General features: G+C 40.0%; 2 protein-coding genes across 4 annotated transcripts in view; both read left to right on the top strand.

Moving 5' to 3' along the window:
• Positions 1-20560, top strand: part of RAE1 (ribonucleic acid export 1) — a 45981-nt gene extending 25421 nt beyond the window's left edge. The window contains exons 1-12 of one of the 3 annotated variants that reach the window (XM_066330974.1): positions 13013-13078; positions 13542-13638; positions 13771-13875; positions 14450-14542; positions 14933-15019; positions 15438-15524; positions 15769-15840; positions 16327-16434; positions 16760-16866; positions 16973-17048; positions 17552-17746; positions 19218-20560. In XM_066330974.1, coding sequence (XP_066187071.1) covers positions 13549-13638; positions 13771-13875; positions 14450-14542; positions 14933-15019; positions 15438-15524; positions 15769-15840; positions 16327-16434; positions 16760-16866; positions 16973-17048; positions 17552-17746; positions 19218-19304 — 1107 coding nt within the window. In that variant the 5' untranslated portion in view covers positions 13013-13078; positions 13542-13548 and the 3' untranslated portion in view covers positions 19305-20560. Of the gene's footprint in view, positions 1-13012; positions 13079-13128; positions 13639-13770; positions 13876-14449; positions 14543-14932; positions 15020-15437; positions 15525-15768; positions 15841-16326; positions 16435-16759; positions 16867-16972; positions 17049-17551; positions 17747-19217 lie in introns of those variants that run through there. The other 2 variants (XM_066330976.1, XM_066330977.1) reach the window with 2 other exon arrangements.
• On the top strand, positions 609-11629 carry SPO11 (SPO11 initiator of meiotic double strand breaks). The gene is made up of 13 exons (XM_066330449.1): positions 609-700; positions 2771-2884; positions 5304-5392; positions 6000-6066; positions 6274-6382; positions 6973-7059; positions 8342-8378; positions 8602-8711; positions 9592-9691; positions 10184-10221; positions 10879-10955; positions 11154-11265; positions 11510-11629. The coding sequence occupies exons 1-13, from the start codon at positions 609-611 to the stop codon at positions 11627-11629; spliced, it is 1152 nt and encodes a 383-aa protein (XP_066186546.1).
• Positions 20561-23940: the final 3380 nt, after the last annotated feature.

Genomic DNA, 23940 nt, shown 5'->3' with positions numbered 1-23940 from the left:
GGCCGCGGCCCCTCCCCGTGGGCGGGGCCAGCAGCTGTCAATCAGAAAAAGGCGGGAAAAGCCCTCAGGCAGCCAAAGCAGCCTTGGGCCCTCAGGACGGGCGGGAACAGCCTCAGCTGGCCACGGAGGGTGGGAAAAACCCTTCTTGGGTGGTTAAGGAGAGTGGGAAAATGGCTCAGGTGGTCAGACAGGATAGGAAAAGCTCGTAGTTGGTCAGAAGGGGTGGGAAAGGCGTCAGCTGGTGAGGAAGGGCGGGAAAACCCCTCAGTCGGAAAGGCCAGAAAAAGCCCTTGGTCATTCTGGAATGGTCACTCTTCTTTATTCTTGGGCAATAAAGAAGAGTAGGAGAATCCCTTGGTTGGTGAGGAAGAGCAGGAAAAGCCCTTGGTTTGTCTTGGGAGGGTGGGAGAAGCTTTCAGTTGTTCAATCAGGAAGGGTGGGAAAACCTTGACTTCAGTTTCCACGGCAAATTTCCGCCTTTTCCCTGTGACCCTGTGGTTTGAGCTCAGGTCATGAGTTTTACATTTCCAGTTTCAGTGATAACCTCTTTTTGTCTCTTTTTAACAGGGCTTCTTCCCTATCCAGAGAAGCTGGACTGACCTGCCTTAATGGAGAAGAGTGGTCTGTGTTCCACTGAAACACCAGCTGGGAGCAAGGCCAGCTTCAGGGAAAAAAGTCTGTCTGGTCAGGACGTCCCCAGGTAAAAAACAGTAAAAATAGCTCCTCTACCCTCTTTCTATGGCAATACTTAAGTAGGTAGGACACTATTGCACCAAACAGGCTCATGCTAAATCCAATCAATACAACACAAATACAATTTCAAAATTGTATTTTGAATCCAATCCAAAACCAAATGGGGTCTCAGACTACAAATAGCATCTTCATTCTCTCAGGCTGCTCCAAAAAGTCTGTGGCTACAGAAATACAGAAAACTCTGACAAAATGAGCATACTGAATTACACCAACAATAAAACCTCATCCATTTTTAGAGGGTTTTTCTGCACACAGTATATCAGCCTCAGCACCTAGAACAGTCTGGTAGAATTGTGAAGGTATTTTAAAAAGAAAAGGATATTATTAACATTATTATTTGGAGGTTTCTTGGTGTCTGGCTCATGACTTCAGCAATACACAGGTGTGAGTTTCGGAGTGTGTTAGTTTCTTACATTGCAGATTTTTGTTTGTAACAGTTTCCTTTGTGTATCTTGTTAGCTTGCTGAAGGTGCTATAATCTTAATATTTTGTGCCATTTATGCTGAAGATCAGTTCTCCTTCTATACAGAAATAAGTATCCACTGTCCTGCAGCCTGTTAGAAATGATCAGACAAACCCTGTGAGCTGTGCAGCACCTTTCCTTTCTCTGCTCAGATGTCATTGTTAACTAAACCACAGTGAATTTTAAGTAGGCATTCTTGGCCAGTGTCATATGTTTGCTTATTAAAATTCAGATAATCTCTGCAAAAAGAGACAGAATATCAGCAGTGAGTACATGGAGACTTCCTGTCCTCTTCCTCCTATTTTGCATTTTACATATTACATTTTCAATTTCTCTTGGCTAACAAGTGGGGAAATTGGGATTGGAACAGAAACCTGGACTAGCAAATTCTGCAGTAAACTTTTAAACTGGACAGGATAAAATGAATAAATAAAATATTTATGAGTATCAAAGTAATGATGTGATTTAGAATTCCTACTTATCCCTCCTTTCATCCATCTGCCCATACAGATTTTTATTGTCTTCAACACTAATTTTTGTTCTGCTGGAACTTCAAATTTCTCTAAAAAATTGTAATCCAGTTTCAGCAAAGTGGAGAGAGCATGAAAGCTGAGCTATAAAATGAAAGAAACATATTCAGCTGATAGAATGGAGCTTTAATGACAGCTCATTATTATTTAAGGAGACTCTGTTTAATTTTAAAAATAATTCCTGCTGATTTAAGATAATTCATTTTGTGTGGCATGCACTGGTATTGACTCATCTTTTCTCTGTGTATCACTTAATGACAGAATTGGACTCTGCTGATAAAACCTTGAGCTAAAATAAGTCCCATGAATTCTTTAATTCTTACCTAGACTTAGGATGGTGCAGAGTACACTTGTAATTTTAAGGACAGCTGAAATGCTGGAGTCAGATTGCTTATGAAAATAAAAAGCATCTGTCATAACAGTCAAACCAGCCTGGAGTTTTGCTGTAAGGGATCTGCTGCAAGGCTACTTTGTCTTTTTAGGTGAAAGATACAGATTTGATTCTTTCCATGGTGCCTCTGTTGAGACTGAGCCTTCATGTAATTAAAATCCTCAGCAGTTTGTTCAGGGCAGCAGATCAAAAGGTTAATGTGCAATGGTACAACAGGAAGTATTTGTACTCTTGAACACTTTTAAAATTTATAGCATTTAAAAACAACTTTGCCAAAATCATGGCCAAACCCAATATTACCTCATTTATAGTAAAACATTAATCATTAGTCACAAACCAGCCAGTTGGTCTAGAAGTTCAGCTGGTGAAAAATTTGATGGTTACAGGATTGAATAGAAATATACTTTAAAATGTGTCCTCTAGTCATGCATTTGCAATGGAAAGGCAAAGGTTTTAGAGAAACTGAACAAAACAAAATTTAAAAAAGAAAGTGTTCCTCCACATTTCTGGAACTAAAGTATGCTGTAAGCAGTTTTTTGCTCTCATTTTTTCTAAGAGTGGGATAGTTGATAAAACTTACAGTAGAACTAGATTTTATCATATGATCTGTGTCATTAGTTCTCTTTGTTTCAGTTCTGAGGTGCTTGAAGCAATAGAAAATGTTATCCAAGGTGTGCTTCAAAGCCTGGCCCAAAAAAAGGCACCTGTTCTCACAGTGGCTAACAGAAGAGACTGGAGGAACATAGAGTAAGTAGTAAATATTTTAAAGTCCTGCTTCTATTAATATAAATGCCATGAACATGAATTTGATTATGTAACTTTCAGAAAAGTTAACCATACATAATCATTCTATAAGCATTAGAATCAAGAAATAATTTTTAAAAAGTGATGGACAAATAAAAAGCAATGGTTAGTAACCACTCTAAACAGGCATCATGTATTAAGTAATAGCAGACCACAGCACAAAGGGAAATGTAAAACTGCTATAATAGGGGTTGGAAAGGAAAGGGAGGTCCTATAAACAATCCTTTTCTGGAAGCAGTAGAAACCAGAAATGATAGGTTGTGTTAGAGTGAAAAAACCTGGTTTGAGCTGGAAGAAATTGCTGGGAATTCTGTCCTTCAAACCCTTTGAGTGCTTCCTCTTTTCTTTTTCTCTGCTTTTCCTAACAGTATCATATTTCTTAAAATGATAGTGATAAACAATCTTTTTATTCTTCATGAAAGATGCATCTCACCTCTCCCTGCTGTGTTTCTTACCTGTGTGCTGTTCTAAGCTCATTTCCAGCACAATAAAGCAAACCAAGGCTCCAGTGCATTGTCTAAATTTCAGATCTTCTGCCAGCTGACCTAGACAGGATCAGAGAAAAAGAAACCTGTCCTCCTTTATAGTTTATTCTGTGATTTGTAGAAGTTGCTTGTATTTCTCCAAGGAATTCATTTAAACTGAAAACCATCAAACCTGAGAGATTAGCTGATTTCTACAATACATAAGCAAAAGAATAAAGGAAGTCACAAATCTGCCTTGTAAGAGCTTTGGACATCAGCAGGTTAAAGGATATTCAGTTTGATAAGATTGCAGTGGTGCTTGTAAATAGACACATTACAAACCTTTAAGGTTGAGGAAGCACAGCAAACTTTCCAGGCATAACACTCTGGTGGAAGACTCATTTAATGAGAACAATAAACTGCTGCCAATCAAAAAACCTGAGGGGCCCGAAGGTAATCAGTTAACTGAAAAGCTTGTAGGTTCCAAGGAATTTAATGGTCTGTGTCTTGATAGTTTGACAAAAATGTTTCACTCAGATGTCTGTAAAATTAAAATACTCTAACGAAGTTTTGCAATTTTTGGCAGTCTTTGGGGAAATGGCATCCCATGCTAGAAAAACAAATGTGAGCTGTTAGTTACCATCCGAAAACATATGGGGGAAAACGTTCAAATTAAAACGAGTTAAGATCACGGTATGTTAAAAATAAGACTCGTCGATCACATCCAAGAGAGCAGAATCATTCTTTCTGGTGGAGAAGTGTAATCTCAGATATGTGTTACAGAGAACTGCTCGGCTGGAGTGAGCACAATCTTGGGAAGAACGGGAGCGATCCAGGTTCAACCTGAGAGTAATTCAGGAGAGTCTTCATTACAGTTTCCTCCTTCCCAGTTACAATGTTGGGAGCAGGCAGGCGAAAAGCACAAATAGCTGTAAAATGTTGCAACACAAAGGCAATAAAGTTACTCCAAAGCCGGCGGGCAGCCGCTCGTTCTGGCTGTCCCGGTAGATTTGTGCAGCGTGAGCGCTCTGCCACCCAAAGGACGCACGCAGCAAAACCTTGGAGAAATGAATTTGGAAACATGACGTGGTTTGGGGTAAAATTATAGCCATTAAACCACCGGGACCTTTAAACTGTAGATAAAAAATTCTGAAATGAAAAAAATGCTTTAAACCGTAAGGCACTAAATTAATTTTGAGTAAAATAATGAAGTGTCCTTAAGAAAGTAACTGATTCTTTTGGTGAAATCTGCACCTGCAGATGAAATGGTGAAAGATGAAATAGTGGAGCTCATTTAGGTTAAACAACTGTTTAGAGAGCAGGATAGACACCCTTTTTGTTTCCAACATTTAAAACCTGAATACAATTAATTTATCCTGATAATAATTTAAGGACTAATCTAATATAAATTTTTATATATTTAAGGACTATCTATTATAAATCAGATAATATTATTGTATTCTGAAATAGCAACACTTTTTCATACAGTCTACATGAGGAAGTAACTTGTGTCAAAGGTTTTTTATTTTAATAATGATTCAGATTTTTTTCCTCTCATTTATTCGTTTGTTTTCATGCTAAGTAATTACTGAAGCTGATATATTAACAGTACTAAACAGGTATAAAATACTTTTATTGTCTCTATTTTTGTCTGGAAACTTATCTATTTCATACTTTTAGTCGGTCTTGAAGCATCTTCTTGAGAAACTCTTTGCTGCCTTTTTGCTTTGGCCACCCCAAGCCCACCCAAGCTCACGGTTTCTGTGGTGAATCTGAAAATAGAATTGCTGTATTTGATCACAGGAAAGGGGTTTTTGAGTCTGAGTTACCTTGCAGAGAACAATTTACATGTACTCAGAGAGTTTGCAGTTTTTATTTTGTTTTTTGCATTATGTCAGATTTAAAGATTCTGTAGGTCTACAAATGATACCAGGTTGTACCACAAAACAAATAAGAAGTGACTGCCCTCAATCAGCAAGAAGATTTGGTAAGTTAAGAAAAAAAATCCAAAGTCCAGAGTTCTTTGGCTTTTTTTTTTTTTTTTTCTCCTTAGTTCTCAAGTTCATAAAAAACCCAAAAATTAAAATATAATGCACCACAGTTTGGAAGTGTGTGGTTGATATAACCTGATACCATGATCAACCTTTCAGATTTTCTCTTTTTAACTCTATTAAATTAGAGTGAGTGACAGTGAAATTAATACACTTTTCTTAGAGTTTCTCCCCTGCTTTAATGGATATCAACTAAAGGCATATTCAATAAGTCTTATTGTAAAAACATCACCCTTCTTCAAAAAGCTGGCCAGGAAAAGAATCTTGGAATACAGACAATAAGCTCATTGCTTTTTCTAACTCAGTCATTTCATTTCTTGGCCTGGACATTAGTGCATACATTCCCTCACTTAACTCCCGCATATTTTTTCTCATTATGTTAGAAATTAATGAGTCTATTGAAGAGTACAATCTCTCTGTATTTTCAGAGTACATTGCAAACTTCCATTTACAGGACACAAATATGGTCTTGTACAAAGACAAATGATTGTATGCACATTTCTGAAAACGGATAAAATATTTTGTAAAATGCCTTTTTTTCAGCTCTGATGCTCAAGATATTATCAATGATCTATAAGATGGTGCAGAGCAACACTTATGCAACTAAAAGGTAATGGAATGAACTTCTGCAATTTCAAATAAAACCGTGCTTTAAGTATGTTTTTGTGAAAAATCAACCTGTAGGATGCAAACCTGCAGGATTCCTGTATATAGAATGCTTTAGATTTATCTGGTTAACCGTGTTCTTTATAAAATTCTCATGAGCCTGCAGCTGTTTCAGTATTATAACTACAAATACAATATTTTGTCTTGATAGAGATATATATTATTCAGATACTCAACTTTTTGGTAGCCAAAGTGTTGTGGACGAAATAATCAATGACATTTCTTGCATGCTGAAGATACCTCGGAGAAGTCTACATGTAGTAAGTGGCTTCTTATCACTATTTTTGTCATCATTTCATTAAACTGAAAGGGGAAATACCACAAAAAGCTGTAAGCTAGAATTAAATAGTTAGAATAAAAAGTTTCATTGGTGCTAATGAAACCTAGTTGTGGTTTATTGTGGCATTGAAAAGGTTTTTTTTCTTCATAGAAAATTCATGGAGTTCACTTTTTCCAAAGGGTTTGGGACAAATTGCCAGCTAAAATCACAGGGGCCTTTGTTATCATCTAGGGAAGGCAGTGCTTAAACTTCAATGTGCAACACACCTGTTTACAAGTCTCTACTCAAATGAATTAATAATTCAGGGGGTTAAATCAAAACTTAAAGTATATCAAAAATGTAGCTGTCAAATTGACTCATATCTCATGTCTTACAAGGGTTCCTTTGTACCTAAAATTATTTATTGTAACTAAGTCTTTATGTCCATGAGGACAAAACATTGCTCAGCGTTTAAAAGGCTGCTGGCAGTGAATCACTGCTTATAGTACCAGTTGGAATTCCTTTCAGAGATTTCTTGCTTTGTCTGTGCAACTTCCCATTCACTCTGTACAACTTACTATTTTTTTCCAGCTGTCTACAACTAAAGGTTTTGTTGCTGGTAATTTGTGTTACACTGAGGAAGATGGTACAAAAGTGAATTGTACCTGCAGTGCAACAGTATGTATTATAAACCACAACCATAATCCATAGCATCTGCCTGTATATAAAGATATCCTGCACTCCCTGTAGCTCAGGTTATGGTGTACATTTATTACACAGACTCTGCTTGTGGCAAATTGAGGCATTACAACCTGGGTGAATAAAACAGGTGAAAATATTACTTAAATGTATTGTAATTTTGAAGCTTAGCTCTAGACTCACCAGGAATAAATCTTTGGATATGGTTTTTAGCCCTACCTTCTGCTATGGGATCCTTGCAGAGGAAGGTTTATATATGAAATATCTTAGGCTTTATATTACAGTGTCCTGTCAAATGAGTGCTCTTAAAGCAAAGAATCCTGGGCACTCTGAACATACAGCATCCCTGTCACAGCAGATTGAATTCTGGCAGAGAGAGAAAAGTAAAAATTGGCTTAAGGGGATGAGATTTAACTGGCCTAGTCCTGAAAGATTTTCTACAGCAATGCAGAGTATGAAAGCAGAAATAAAACTCAGACTTGCTGACTACCGTCACATTTCTCTGAAAAATATGTTCATTGTAAGCCTCTGTTGGTTATTTCAAAATTGAAAAGTTACCTTAGCTGCCCATTATACTTTATTTGTAAGCATTAAGTCCCCTGTTACTGATCCTCATAGTTTTATTTGCTGAGTTGTTCCAACCTGGCACTGGGGGTGATTTACAGTCAGGAGTTAAAACAGACCACACACTTCCATATATACATTCCCCTTTACCCAAGTTCTTCCCCCAGTTCCTGTTTTCTCATCCATATGCTTGCCAGATTCAGCCAATCCTGACTGAAGATGTAAAGTAAACATCACCATGTCCTCAAGCTCTTGCTCCAAAATACTCATAAAATCAGGTTAGAGGTCAGTAAAAGAATGAATTTAATGGTTTTACAAAAAGAACGTTTGAATGTTTTAAGTCTGTATTAAATTTGCAATCTTCACACCAAGCAGACTTTTTTTTTTCTGGCTAAGACAGATAAAACATTAATCAGGGTATTATTATCTCCATCATGGCCATAGGATGAGAAATTTTTTGCAACTGTGGCACAAAAACTTTTGAAAAGCATCTTGTTATGACAGGAGGACTCCTAGACCATGCATATGAATGGTTGAATGCACTTGTACAGAGGTGAAAATGTCAGAACTGATCTTGCATATAGAGGAGGAATGGTGGTTTCAGGATGAAATCGTGTCCTTCATTACCTAATGTTGTTATTTTAAAATATATCATTTTCCCTATTTAAAATCATTAATCTCATTTTTGTTGTTTTAGGCAGTCACTGTGCCATCTAATGTTCAAGGAATTAAAAGTATCCTTTGAGCAAGAACTCTAATTGTAGATGGAAAAAAAGAAAGTAAAAACAAGGAATATTCCAAGTTAAACAACGTTCTGGTAATTTTTGCTTTCCTTGTTGGCTCTGAAATTGAGTCATGATCACTGCTCTTGGCTCCAGGACAGGTATTTTAGAGCAGTTGGTTTTAATTGATTGGTGTGATGGATCATTTTACATGCAGCTGGCCTTAACACAAAAGATCTAACCTCACATGCCAAATTTATATTAGTTGTAGAAAAAGATGCAACTTTCCAGAGACTCCTGGATGATGACTTCTTCAGTAAAGTGTCCCCATGTATCATGATCACGGTATGCACTTTGTGTTTCATATCCTCCAGCTACACCTAATTTAAGGAATACTTCAGCATTGTAGAGCTGCTCAAACTTGGGCAAAAGGCCATAATAGAATTAATATGAAACATATTTAACAATAATTTTTAAAATTTAATTATCCTCCTAGAAATATGAAATACACATTCTAAAGGCTTATTTCCTCCAACCATCTCCTTAGAGCTTGGTAGCTTATCAGCTTCCTGTGCTGCTGCAAAGCTGCTGCTCAGGCTCAGAAAGGCTCAGCTGTTGAGTGACCTTTTGTCCTTCAGGACCTGGGGTTTTGCAAACCCAAATGAAACAGAACTGGTTGATTTTGGATTGTACTGAAAGAGCTGTGGAGCCAGGGGAATTGACAGGAATGTGTAAATGAAATATGCATACAATGAGGAAAAAACATTTCACCATTCCTAAGAGAGATAAGCACTTCTTCTATGCTATGCCACAAATGGTCCAGCTTCAGTCAGTCATAGCAAGAACTCGTTTTAAATTGTTCCATTAGTGCCATAAATATTTTTCTAAGATAAAAAAGTGGCCTTCTTACACCAGCCTATGCAGACACCAGGGTACATCTATATATCAACTCGCAGACCTTACACATTAACTCCTTGAACAATGTCTGATGTTTCTGCAGTGCCCATAATCCAGAACACCTGCCCAGCTGCTCCCAGCCTGGCCCTCCCTCTGCCCAGAGCCAAAATAGAAGCATAGAACTTTCCCTGCAAAACAGCTGCTGGAGGAATGTCCCTGCCAGCATTTTGTTTGTTTGCTTGCTTTTAAATGGCAAGTGTAAACACATATGTAGCCAGATGTTGTTTCAGTTAATTTAAAACCGTCTGCTTTTCTTTTATTTCTTTAGGGAAGAGGCGTACCAGATCTTAATACACGACTTTTGGTCAGGAAGCTGTGGGATTCTTTTCAAATTCCTATTTTCACCCTTATGGATGCAGATCCACATGGTAAATCTGCAGAGGTTCAAAGGCATAAAAGAAAAGCAAAATTTGTTTAGAATGTTCTCTCTTACTCTAACGGGAAGGTTTTGAGAGCTTAGAAATCCAACACAATCAGAAGGTGATGTATCTACCTTGATCCCACCTGAAATTAGGGAGATTACTGCAAAGTGAGAAGCAGGTGCTCAAGGAAATAGTATTAAGAGATATGAATTACACAGGATAAAGAAAGACAATTTTAATAAGAGATGTTGGACAATGTGTAAAAGAGCTGATTATTCTTGGGTTTGAATTCACTGGTCACAGAGTGCAGGAAACGTTTAACTATATGAAGGTGACAAGCTGAGATTCTGATTGTTTTGACATAATCTAAAAAAGTATGTAAACCGTAAGAACCTCACTAATCATAAATGTTGTGCTATAAAACTGATTTTTAAACAGTCTCCTTAAACATGCACATTGTGCAGACAGACACTTGACTTTTGCTATTTTGCAACCCAGGTGTAGAAATAATGTGCGTCTACAAATACGGATCTGTGGTGAGTACATCTTTTCCCCTTCAAATACTTGGTTTTGTAGCCCAGCCTGGAAGCTGGAATGCATGAAATGCTACAGCCTTTGTCAGAATGGGTGCTGCCTTTTACCATTTTGTTTCAACACAAAGAGGTGATTTTTAGGCCTTGTGTATCTGCACAAGCAGCTTCTTCCTGTAACAAAAAGAAATTGGATAGTAATGCCAAGTGTTTCATTTAACCATATTTCACAGGTTTTCTCTGCTGCACAGGCAGCTTTCAGAGAGTCCAGATAGAAAAGGGTTCATTTAGATTTGTTTTTGCCTTAGAAGAGGAATGATGGCTGAAGTGACCTCGGGAGGAGGAGAACCTGATTGTGAGATGGGTGACTCTCCACAAAATAATGTTATATTGGTAAAGATTTTACTCTGGCATGAGACTTCTCTTAGGGATACTTGTGTTAGTGTGGAACGTTATGGAAGAAGAGTTGAGAGGAGCAAGAAAGCATTATCATGTTTCATGGCTACAGACAAGGTATGTAACACAACAAGGAAGGCAGGCAGATACAGGTGAAGGCAGAGGGCAGGAGCAGATGGCTGAACTGTTCAGTAGAGGAATGGAAAAACAAAATGCCAAGTTAAACTAAAGATCACTGAGTGTTATAGCTTGCTTTTCTCATTTCAGTCAATGTCCTTTGAGGCCCATCATCTCACTGTTCCCTCTGTCAAGTGGCTTGGTCTCCTTCCATCTGATCTTGACAGGTGAGTTATTTACTCAGAAGAAAAAGTAAGTATCCTTCTGCTTCACAGACAGGAAATGCAGTCTGACTTACTGCACAAAAATCCATTTAAATCCAGCACTATTTTCATGCATCACTTTGGCTTAATATAAGGAAATAAGATGGACAAATACATTTTTAAGTGTGTGAGAAAATTTAAGAATTTTATATCTTTTTTCAGATTAAACATATGCAAAGATGCCTTAATTCCATTTACAAAGCAAGATGAAAATAAGTTAGCAAGTATTCTAAAGAGACCTTACATTGCTTGTCAGCCACTGTGGAAAAAAGAGGTTTGTATAAACCTTTAAACCTGCTGTTTTCTATTTCTAACTCCCCACAGGACAAATCCTATATCTGACAAGCTCTTAGGATAGCAGAACCAGCCAGGTTTTGTAGCCCTAAAAGAAAGCAAGATTGAGAAAGTCTGGGCTGTCTCTCTGAACCACTTTACAGCTCTACATGCACATGCAATGGGGGGATAGAATTTTCTACACACATTAATTTTTCCTCGTTGTTTTTTTCCCCCTCTTTTAGCTGGAAATTATGGCAGCATCTAAACTGAAGGCTGAAATTCAAGTCTTAACTTCTCTCTCATCAGATTTCCTGTCCAGAGTCTATCTACCAAACAAACTGCAGTTTGGTGGATGGTTATGAACTCTTCTCTGCAAATGAAATGTTTTTCTAGATATTGATTTAATTTGACTGCACTTAAGAAAGCAAGTGCAGAGACAAAGGAGTATTTATCAGTTTCTTGTTCACTTTCTTTACCTCTGTACCTAGAGTATAGAATATAACTTTTTCTTTGTTCAAACTAAAAGAGTAATTATAATTTTTTCAGAATACTGCCACTTCCATTCTGTGATTTCTGCTGTGAAACAGTGCCAAATGCAACATCACACATAGAAAATATAATGAAATATGTTCTTTCTGGCCAGAAAAATGTGTAGTTCAAAAATGTTTCCAGGGATTGTTTTGCCTTCTGTCTTAAAGCACAGTATGATGCTCTAACAAGCTTTTTATATTAGAAGGGAGTGAAAAACTCACTTAAGAATTTATTGTATGTGTCTCTTTTTGGAAATTATTTTAGGTACAGCATTGTGGGGCTTTGTGTTCACTGTAAATTCTGACCTAAAAGCCAGAAATAATTCCTTATTACTGTATATCTCAAGCAGCTATAAACCTTCCAAGAATCAAATTACTATTTGTCTTCAATGAACAAATAAAAAAGCGGATGTTACTGATTAAGAATTTAATAAACAATCCTGTTAATAATGCACATCACAACAGAATCCCTTGTTCATTTCATTTATTTAGTCGGCTGTAAAACAGTAAAGAGAAGTAGAAAACTGTGGTGATTACAGTGGTGATTACAGTAATTTTTATGTGAGGGAGTCAGACTCACTGCGTAGAAAATACCTCCAAAATTGATGTCCACAGTCATCAGCATGGACCTTACAGATTATATTTTCAGTAGATTTATTTAGTTTTTAGTAACTTTAGATTTATTTACGGGTTTTTACGGCTGTTCCGCTAATATTAAACTTGAATGATAGGTCCTTTTTATTTAGAGGACTGTGGCAGCGTTACAACAGTAACGCAGATTACAGGCAGTGTAATCCCAGAGAATACGGCGCTGGCCGTACCACAGGAGGGTCAGGTCACCCGCAGCTCCGGGACATCCCAAAAAACCCAAATACGATTCTAGGGAAAAGCCCGGGACTGACCCTTCGACTCTGCCGGGGCGGGGCGTGGCCGGAACCTCCCTTAGGCCCCGCCCGGCCCCGCCCAGCCCGGCCCCGCCCCTCCCAGCCCGGCCCCGCCCCTCCCTGCCAGGCCCCGCCCCTCCCTGCCAGGCCCCGCCCCGCCCGCCCAAGGCGCAGCCGCGGCCCCGCCCCGCCCCGCCCATCCCCGCCAGGCCCCGCCCCGCCCGCCCAAGGCGCAGCCGCGGCCCCGCCCCGCCCAGCCCGGCTCCGCCAGGCCCCGCCCAGCCCGCCCAAGGCGCAGCCGCGGCCCCGCCCCGCGGCGCCTGCGCAGGAGGCGCGGCCCGTCCCGCGCTGCCGCCGGCCGTGTCGCAGGTTCCGGGCCGGAGCGGGCCCCGCACCGGTGCGTGAGGGCGGCCCCGGCCCACGCCCCCGCTGGGCCTTGCAGCGCCCGAGGGGCCGTCCCGGCTGCCGCCGGCCGGGGGCAGGGAGCCCCGCGGAGCGGCGGCCTCGGGGCTGGGCGGAGAGCCCCGGTTGGGGTGTGCGCACGGAGGGGCAGCACCCCCGGCCGGGCTCGGGGTTGGGTTACCCGGGGTGGTCTCACTGCCGTAAGCCCGGGGCATGGCAGGGTTGGCTCTGCCGGGGCATGGGCCGGGAGGGATAGGAGGGTGGGCAGCCGAGAGGTGTGGGGGAGCCAACAGCAGCAATAAGTGTCTTTATTTATTCATTTATTTGTATTACATTTAGTTTGGTGTGTTTGTATATCCCCGGGTGCCTCCCAAGGCCGTGCTGGTGCGGTGGCTGTGGTGAGACACTCGTGCCACGCTTGAAGGCCTTGCAGGGCTCAACCTTTGGCTCGTTCGCAGGGTGAGGATGAGTCTGTTCGGATCAACGTCGGGGTTCGGTACCGGAGGTACCAGCATGTTTGGCAGCACGACAGCAGATAACCACAACCCCATGAAGGTACGTGTGTCAGCCCCCTGTGCTGCTGTGTGTGTTAATTCGTCGCAGCAGGACCTAGTGACTCATTCTATACGAGTGGTAAGAGCTCAGTTCACACTTTTGAAAAGCTGTTCTGTCTCTTGTGTTTTATAGGATATTGAAGTAACATCTCCACCTGATGACAGCATATCTTGTTTAGCATTTAGTCCACCAACGCTGCCGGGTAATTTCCTCATTGCAGGATCATGGGCAAATGATGTAAGTATTCTTAATTAGATGTGCAGATGAATAAAGTGCTTAAACTGCAAAATGGGATCCTAAAAGCTTGTGCAGGGCACCTGGAAACCCAACTTGTTGAAGAACTGCAAAGTTTATGTTTGTTACCAGTGCACTAAGTTTAACATAGTTGATAAATCATCCACTTTGACAGCACAAACCCAAAAAGATTAAGTTATTGATGAAGTTATCATAGCAAGTTTTCTTGGTTTGAAGGATGAGATCCCAGCTGGCTCAGGCAGGGAGGGAAGACAAACGTGGGCATGTTTTCTACCTGTTGTGTTCTGCCCAGCTGAGGGTTACAGGTTCTCCAGGACAGTGTGGTGAGGGGTCTGGACTCTTGAGGTGGAACTGAAGTTGTGGGGTTGAGTTTTGGCTCTACAGGTGGAAGGAACATAAGCAGAATAAATAAGGTTTCACTAGTACTGAAAAAAACCCAGACTTTGATATTTATAACCATACTTCTTGGTGGATAAACTAAGGCTGAGGTCTTCAAGACAAATCTTTTCAAGTTCCTGTTAATGTGGTTTATCTGCATTTGCTTCTCCTGTTGCAGGTTCGCTGCTGGGAAGTTCAGGATAATGGACAGACAATTCCAAAGGCTCAGCAGATGCACACAGGGCCCGTCCTGGATGCCTGCTGGAGTGATGTATGTTGTTATTTAAAAACAAATGCACATTTTTTTGCCAAAAACCTAAATAAATTGGTGTGTGGTTTGCAGGCAGATGAGTGCCACGTGTAGCTGTAGCCCATGGTTATTGCATAGGTTTAAATTATTGTAAATGTGTGCTAAGTGTGTCCTAGTGGGATGGGCTGGCATGGAGGGAAGAAGGCTAAAAGTGAATTTAAAAACTAGATAAAACTAGCAGTGTTTGTTCTTTCATGATGCAGTCATAAATAAATTTGGGTTTATGTTTTTTCTTTATCTTGCAATCTCTGTACATGTTATATTGATGTTACACTGTTACTAGAAGAGAGTAAGACTTGGAAAGTTTTCCCACAGAGCCTGTAATCTCTTAGTTTGAATCTTGTTTTGTAGGATGGGAGTAAGGTATTTACTGCTTCCTGTGATAAAACTGCCAAAATGTGGGATCTCAACAGTAATCAAGCAATTCAGATTGCACAGGTAAGTAAAGCCCAAAGTATTAAATTATTCTATTAAAAGCTACCTTTCTAATTTTTATATTTTTGAGATAGCCAAGTGCACCTGAACAGGTGATCCAAGTGATTTAAAAACCCTGTGCACCTGTTTCCTCTGTTTTACTTAAGAGAGCTCTTTCCACTGCTGCAGTGATCTCACTAAGTCACCCTGCTGCATTAGAGCGGGGAAAATGTTTCAAAGTCATTCAGTTCACAAATACCAGCTTTCTACTGCAACAGTAACAGAATTACAATTTTCATTCTCAGATATAGAAGCTAACGTCTGTTTGTAGAATATGTAATTACGGTGACTAAAATTAGTTACCAGTTATAATTTAAGAAGAGTTAAAAGAGTCCCTTTAATGACTGCTTCTTGCATGTGTGTTTGTCCTTTCTTTCTGCAGCATGATGCTCCTGTGAAGACTATCCATTGGATTAAAGCACCAAATTACAGCTGTGTGATGACAGGAAGCTGGGATAAAACTTTGAAGGTGTGATTTTTTTACCTGAACAAATGGACACAAAGTGTGCTAGTAGTTTGTGCATAAAAACATTTATGTGAAGTGAAAATATTATATTAGGCTCTAATAATTAAAAAGGAATAGCCTCACTTCACAGAGAGCTGCACTATTCTGAATATAACAAGAATAAAACAGTTACATTCTCTGTCCTGTAATAATTTTAAGTGTATCCTGAGCTCCAAGTGTAAGTTTGTTTATTTCTCTGTTTCCACAGTTCTGGGATACCCGTTCACCAACACCCATGATGACCCTGCAGCTCCCTGAGAGATGTTACTGTGCAGATGTGGTGAGTAAACTGGTGCCAGCTGGAAAACTGGGAGCAGGAATAAGTTTTGGAGGCTTCTGTAGAAAAGGACTTGAATACTGTTAGTGTTTGTTGTCAGTGTGATTGTAGTACTGGAACATAACCTGATCTTCTTGATCAGGCCCTGGGAAATAGGGATTTTCATCCTGCCAAACACACTTGGTGTCCTTTTAACATCACAGAATTCAGTGTGAGGGCTGACCTACCCTTGGTTCTGGACAAGTTTGTAAGCCACCATTGCACTTCACACTGGAAGAATCAGCTCATAATTAGAAGATTTTTGATGTGTTTTAATTTCTCAGTGGCAGGGAAAAACTGACTTGTGTTTGAAGATATGAGACTAAATGAACTTTTTTCCTTATCTGCTTCCTATTTCCCTCCCTCTCATTCCTTGAAGTTCTTCAGGGTGTTCTGCCATGCAATTAACACACGTGTCTCTCTTCCAACCTGTTTTACCATCTTATCCAGGTTCATCCCATGGCAGCTGTGGCCACTGCAGAAAGGGGTTTGATAGTTTATCAGTTAGAGAACCAACCTTCTGAATTTAGAAGAATAGAATCTCCTCTGAAACACCAGGTAAATAATAATAATAATAATAATAATAATTGTATTTATACAGATTGTTGACAATCTGAGCTTGACATTTTTTGTAAAAACATGCAGTGTTTCAAATCCAAGTTATCTTAGCATGGCAGTGACCTGGTTTGCCATTGATCTCTTGCTGATCTTCACAAGGATTTAGAAATTTAAATACTATTGCTCAAATTCTCAACAGAATCCGAGCTACCTCTTGACCTTCCTAGTGGTTTTGCTGTACCTTGCATTGATGACTTTGAAGTTTTGTGTCCCTGTGGAAAAGATGTCACTGTCTTAAACTCCTTTGTGTCTTTCTCAAATTCAGCATCGTTGTGTTGCTATTTTCAAAGACAAAGTGAACAAACCAACTGGGTTTGCCCTTGGAAGTATTGAAGGCAGAGTAGCTATTCATTATATCAACCCCCCAAACCCGTGAGTATTCAATAACACGTCCTCTCTTCACTGCTCAGTTCACAGTCATGAAAAGAAAAAGCTTTTTTTTTCACTTTTTAAAATTTTTTTTTAATTTCCTTTTCAGTGCAAAAGATAATTTCACTTTTAAATGCCATCGCTCCAATGGAACAAACACTTCAGCACCTCAGGACATCTATGCTGTGAGTGTCCAACATGTGTCACACTGTACAATCCCAGTGTAAAATTGGCTCTGAATTGTTTGTTCTCTTTGACCTTTTTTCTTGCCTAAGGCTGTCTTAGACACATTTAAAGACCTGTCATAGTCATTCTTTAAGAGGAAAGGGAAATTTTTATATTGCCCATAAAACAAGCACTAGATTCAATCTTTCATTGAATCTGCTTGTCAAGAAGTAGAGTTGACACTTGTTAATTTTGCTGATATTGAAACAATAGTTGTGTAATGGCATTATGCATTGAATTATTACATACTAGGCCAGAAAGATGATACTTTTCTTGTTGCTTTCATTGTTTTTCTTTGATTGTCTTCGGGGTTTTTTCCCCAAAAAACTTATAACTTCAAGAGCTGTATCTAATTGAAGTTCAGTAAATTTACTCTTGTAGACTTCAGCACATCTTCTGTGAGTGTTCCCCTCACCTCTTGCTGTCTGTGGTGTGTTACATGATGTTGTGTGTGGTTCTGCAGGTTAATGGGATTGCATTCCACCCTGTCCATGGCACTCTGGCCACAGTAGGGTCTGATGGCAGATTCAGCTTTTGGGATAAAGATGCACGGACAAAGCTAAAAACCTCAGAGCAGCTGGACCAGCCCATATCTGCTTGTTGTTTCAATCACAATGGCAATATATTTGCTTATGCTTCCAGCTATGATTGGTCAAAGGTAAGAAGGGTTTAGCCTCATGTTCATGCTTTCAGTTGATAACTAAGACTCTTCTTCTTGTGAGGCTTTTGCTGTTTTTTAGAAGTACTAGGTGAATCTTTCTAAGAGAACTTAAAATGGCCATTTTGGCCACCTGATGAAGTTTATCATTGAAGCTGTGAATTTGTGGAGTTTCAGCTTCAGCTGGACAAGATTGCCAAACGATGCTGGTTTACAAATGTGGATGAGCAAGATGTAAATTCCCTGATGCAGAGGTTGCCATGGTTGCTCACACACGTTGTGCCGTGGGCAGTGTCACAGGGCAGTGTGGCACCCTGACAGCTTCCCACAGAGCTTGTGAAATGCACATCTCTGCTGCTTGTGCAGGGAAAAAAATCTGTGACTGTGATTATAAACACTTACCCCAGTGTTTGAATGCTCTGTATTAAATTTTCACTGCCACTTAGTGAGGCTTTTGACGGTGCTTATTTATGTCTTTCTGTTCCACACTTAGCAATACAGATGCAGCAGAACCACAGCAAACCATAATCTGTGGAAAGTCAATACTTCTTGATAGTTTAAGGAGGAAGGGCAGCAAGCTTGAAATGTGACTAATTTTCATGGTGCTTGGAGGATAATGGTCCTTGTGGTTTTGAGTGAAACAAATGCAGAAATCACATTGGTTAACTCAACTGCATGCCACAGAGAGCTGAATTTTAATTCACTGCGTTGTATTTCTGCCCACATTAAAATAATTGTTGGTGCCAGGGCAGATGAATTCTTCAGTTCTGGTGCTTGGTACCTTTCAGATCTGTAAACTGCTATTAAGTATTAAAATCAGCTGGTGCTAAGTACTAACCTTCCTTCCCAGATCCATTTCTTGTCCCTGGCGTTGGTAATTTCCCAGTTGCATGTTGGACTTCACTTCAGTAGCTTTATTAATGTTTACTCTCCCTGATTTGGATACTTGGGTATTAATTTGGTCATGTGTATGCAAATGATATGCAAAACAGGACATTTGCATCTGCAGCTGGGGAACAGAAAACTGCCTGTAGAATTTGGACTTTGCTTTGAAAAAATGGGACCTTTTGTCATTTAAAAGAGAGAAAATAAAAAGTGGAGCTGGGTGGCCATTAAGGTTTAGAATTTCTTTGCCTCGACTGACATTTAAAAGAAATCATATTGAATTCTTAGATTACATCTCTAAAGTAGAACTTAGTGATATCTGGTTGTTTTTTAATTAGAAATATTTTATACTTTAAAAATGGATAAAACTCTCTTAAATTTTACTTCAGATGTGTAGCTCTTGTAATTGCTTGTTCAAGTAAGCTGTTTCTAATCCACCAGTGTGGTCCAGTATCTGGTCTTAAAAACTTCAAGATTAAACCTTTATAAACCAAACAAATGGAATTTTCATATTCTTCCATTTTAAGTAATGCTGGTATTTTTTTCTTTGGACAGAGAGTAAACGTAGATTATTTTTTGTCTTTAGGGTCACGAATTCTATAATCCACAGAAGAAAAACTACATTTTCCTGCGAAATGCAGCAGAGGAGCTGAAGCCCAGGAATAAGAAGTAGTGAGTCTGACTTGAGCTCCTCGACTTGTTCTGCCCTTCCTGCCTCTGCTCCTCTGCCATTTGTGCCCTGCTGCACCATGGTTCAGCCAACTTTGGATCACAGACATTTAGCAGGAAGTGTAAAAATTACACAGAATGTGTTCTGACTTTCTGGAGAACATTTTCCAAATTAGAAACTCTGATGTGTATAAGAAAGAGAGGCTCGTATTGACGTGATTTGACCACTCTCTGTTCCACAGCAATAACGAAATTGCAGCAAAATCAACATCTGGGGTAGATATTCCTGTTTTGAAGTGCAACCATTTGTATCTCTGGGTTTATTTTGTTAGTATTACATTAAAATATGTTAATTATAACAGTTCTGGAGTAGTTGTATAAATACTGTATTTTTTGTAAGTACTTGGAGAAACACCAGTAATTCTTTTCAAAGGAGGCTTGGTTTTTTTTTGCTTATTAATAATTCAGGGGTTCTTTCATTGCTTTCTGGTTTCTGAAATGGAAGCATTGTCTGCTGTATGCCAGGAAGAAATGCCTTGCAAATACTTTTCCCTCCTTTTTTAGATGACTAGGGAGGTGTGTAAGTGGCCAAGAGCAGTGACAGAAACTCAGGACAGAAGATGGGCCCAGTGCAAACTTCAGATGTTTGTGACACACGTGACACATTGTGACATGACTTCTGAGCAAACTGCCTATTCTGGTTCAGAGGAGAAGTTGCAGTGGTGCCAAGTGGTGAAACAGCTCAGAGTTCAGGAACATGAGCAGACCTTTAAAGGTTTTATTCATAACCAAACTGATGTGTGCAAAATCCCTTTGACTTACACTTCTTTGAAGCTGACAACTTTTAGACTTATAAGGTGACTGTTTTATACCTCTCTTGACATGGTTTTGTCCTGTAACAGGGTGTTCAGGACTGAAAAAAATACTCATTTTTGTTTTAACTAAAAAGTAGGGCTGGGGAGCTTCATCCTGATCAAAAAGTGCTGTGAAACAAAAAGAGTGGGTCTTTTGCTGACTTGAATCTACCACTGTTTACTTTTAACTAGCCAGTTGTATACATGCCAAAGTTTTCTTTTTTGGAAGTGAATGCTTATTATTCCTGTCTAACTATTGTTTGTTTGATAAGGACTGAATAAAAGGGGGATGGGGGGAGCATGTATAGAATTACATGGCATATTGTACAAATTCTCTGTAAAACTTATGGTTTAATGCTGATGGTTATGGATTCATGCTACATTTCAAATAAAATTTTTTACTAAATGCTTTTTTACTTTCAGAATTTCTCTTACAATAATGTGAGCAAGGTAATGTGCTTCACCTTTAAAAGCAGCTTCTTGGCCTTTCACTGTATTCAATTCTACCAATTCAGGGACATTTACACTGTTGGAAACAATGCATTTTTCAGCTTCTGTTCCACTATGAATGATTCCTGTGGGTTTGCCTTAAAGGATTGAGAGAACTGGTGTGAAAGGGCTTTTGTTTTGTGAGATGAATCAAGTTCATTGCTGTTTCAGCAGGCAAACACCTGACAACAGTGAGTACAAATGAATCACTCTCCAAACTCTCTCCAGCACTGTCCTTTCACTCCAGACTCTTCCCTGTGTTCAGTTTTTACTGGATGGGTATTTCTTGTTTGGTGTAGAGGAAAATCCTTTTAATGCACTCAGCTCTGCTTTGTTGAGGGGTTATCTTTTTCTGTTTATTTCTCAAGGTAGGTTGTTGTTTTGTTTTGTTTTTTTTTTTTTTTTTTTCCCTGCTACCTCTATTGCATAGTTTTAGATTTCACATTCATGCACAATTTGTTTTCTTTAAGGTAGGAAAGAGTTCCTAGCACTTATATCAGTAGCTGGTCATTTGCTCAGACATTTCTTTGGTTCCTGTTGATTTTTTTCCCCCTAAGGTGGTGATTGTTAGGCAGCAATCTTTGGTGGATAGCATTTTTTTTCCAGACTTCCCAGTTAACTGAATGCCACCAAGCAACTGCAGGCTCAAGATCAGGTGCCTGTGATCACTGAAGTGTGCAGAACTCCCACTGCTGTAAACAGGGGAGAATGGAATGTCTCATTGTTTCTTGCTTTAAAAAAATGTCTAAAATGTTGTTTAAATACCTAACAATGTGAATGAGGGAGAGAAAATAGGTGAGATCAGCAGGTACTTTGCTCTGGGATCCAGTGGAGCTGCACCTACTTCAGTGGCCACTGAGGCCAGCAGTGGTGAGTCTTGTTTCATAACACATTATGAGTACTTACTCTGCTGGACTGAATTTCTTTGTCAGTTGAGGCTTCAGAATTATTTAGTCATCACTTGCTACTTGTTCAGACTAATTTTAGAAGGACATAGTTTCCATTATGCTGCTGTGCACATTGGATGTGTTCAGCTAGGAGGAGAGTCAGGCTTTGAACTGAATTGTTTTCCATTACCCAAGTTAAGAGAATACACTGGCAATTTGCTCTTGCCTGGAACTATTGTCAGGTTCTGTTGTAAAGTACACATGCTGTATCTCTTCAAGCATCAAAAATTAGAGTTTATTCACACCCTTTAAAGTGTTTGTGCATTTCTGGAAATGTATTAACTTGCTATTCTATGACAGTTACCTGTCCAGAAAAAGTGAGTGAAGAATGTAAGATTCTATCATGTGCCCAAAGCTGACCATAGGAATGCTTAATTTATAAAATAACTTCTTTAGTTTTCTGAAAGTTTGGTGTCGATGTGTTTTATTGCAGGAAAATAATCTTTGGCATAAAGAGCAGCCCTGTTCAACCCCTCAAAATGGGAATTTTACAACATTTTCAGATGAGTTTCCTGCTGCTGCTCTCACGTGTCAGTGGTTTTGCACATTGGTTTAATGAAACGTATTTCAGAAAACTAAATAATTAGCAAAGTTTGTCTGCTAAAGCCTTTCACAGACCAACTAAGACGTGTTTGCACAATGGCAGGCAGGCAGAGTATTGATTCACCATCTGCCACAGGAAATGCAACCCTGAATTGGTGAGTGCTCCAGTTAAACATCGGGCACTGAGTTGTTCTGCAGAGAGATGTGGGTTTGAGGTCGGGGTGGGATATTTCAGTAAAACTCTTGCTTTGGCCTGGCTCAGTTTGTTGGTGAAGTGCTGTTTGCAGATGGTGTCTGGGCAGCTGCCCACGATAAGGAATTGTGTCAGATCACTATCAGGAGGTTTTACACTATCTGGCCTTTGAAATGATAGAAACCACTGATTTCCAATTTGTTTGCTTTTTGCGGAGATGAACCTGAGCGAAATGAAATGGCTGTTAATTTTTAAGTCTCCAGATTTGGCTAACTGAGCACCATTTGCAGTCATTTGGAAATGAAATAAAGACTGCTTTATTTCAAAAAGCTTTGATGCAGATTCCCCATGTAAAGCATTTCTCCTGGGTTATTCAGCTTTACCAACCAGGTGATGATGATCGCCTGGAGCTGCAGCACACAAAAACCACTGGAACAAATTCAGAGCGGGAACAATTCGGCAGTACCTTTGTGTACCCCGGCGGCTGCAGGATGCACAGAACGCTGCAGTTTGAAGCTTCGCTGTAGCTCTGCCGTAGTGCCAGGCGATGGCAGTGCTGGTGGCTCCTGTCCCTGCAGCCGGGGTTCTGCACGGAGCTGGAGTGCTGCTGGAACACAAGGTACGGTTATTTGGAAAAGCAAGTTATCCCCAAAAACTCAGGGAACAGAAGAAGATGGAAATAATTTCTGGTTTTGTGTTTTTCAGGAGTGTAGCTGGTGGCCACAAACATAAACCAAGTTTTAGCTGTGCAATGCTCTTTTAGCTGCTCAGTGAGGTATCTGACCCAGCAGGTCATGGATTTGTTCCCCTTCTCTCACTGCCAGGTCCTGAAGGTCTCCAATCCAAGTCAACCAAACATTTCTTCTTAGCCTGGCTGCTGCCTCCCAGTTTCTGAGCTCCAGGCTGATTCCTCCCTTCCCTGCTGGCCTTGAAGGTCCCAGGCTCCTGAGGTGCTGCTGCTGAGCCCATCACAGACAGGGGAGTGTAACAGCACCCAGGGTTTTGTCTGTAAAATTACAGAGTTAGAAATCCTCAGAGTGGAGCTGGGACCCAAAACTGCTGCTGGACAGTGACCTGTGACCCCCCATGGCCACGGGTGCCTCCACTGGCCTCTGCTTCCCCAGGACTGACTCATCCTGTGGCATGATTTCCACATCTGTGTGATGGTTGTATCGATACACTAAACCGTGTGTTAAGATCCTCAGACCTGCAGAGAGTCCAGGCTATTAAGAAATAATAAATTCTGTATTGTGCTGTTTACAGATTGTACCATATTGATGCTAATTGTAGAAATCTTGTGCCATACCAATCATAAATTCTGTGTTGTGCTAATCAGAAAATCCTGCTGAGAAAACCTTTACTGTAACTGCAATTTAGTGCTGTCTTTATTCTGCCAAAGACCCCTAAAAGGGTCATCTGTCCCCTTAGTGTCAGGTGTAACAGATGTAATTCAAAAGGAAAAAGCCCTGTAATAGTTTTACTGACAGAATATTGTCTTTGCACACCTCAGGCTGTGAGCTGGAGCTGGTAGAACTGTATTTCATCCTGCAGCTGGTGTTCAAACAGCTGGAAGCCATCCATTTGCACATGGAGCAGTCTGTGCTCCCAAGGATC

The sequence above is a fragment of the Sylvia atricapilla genome, chromosome 16 (genome assembly GCF_009819655.1).
Source record: "Sylvia atricapilla isolate bSylAtr1 chromosome 16, bSylAtr1.pri, whole genome shotgun sequence".
Taxonomy (NCBI): Eukaryota; Metazoa; Chordata; class Aves; order Passeriformes; family Sylviidae; genus Sylvia; species Sylvia atricapilla.
This window is presented reverse-complemented; position numbering and strand designations above follow the sequence as displayed.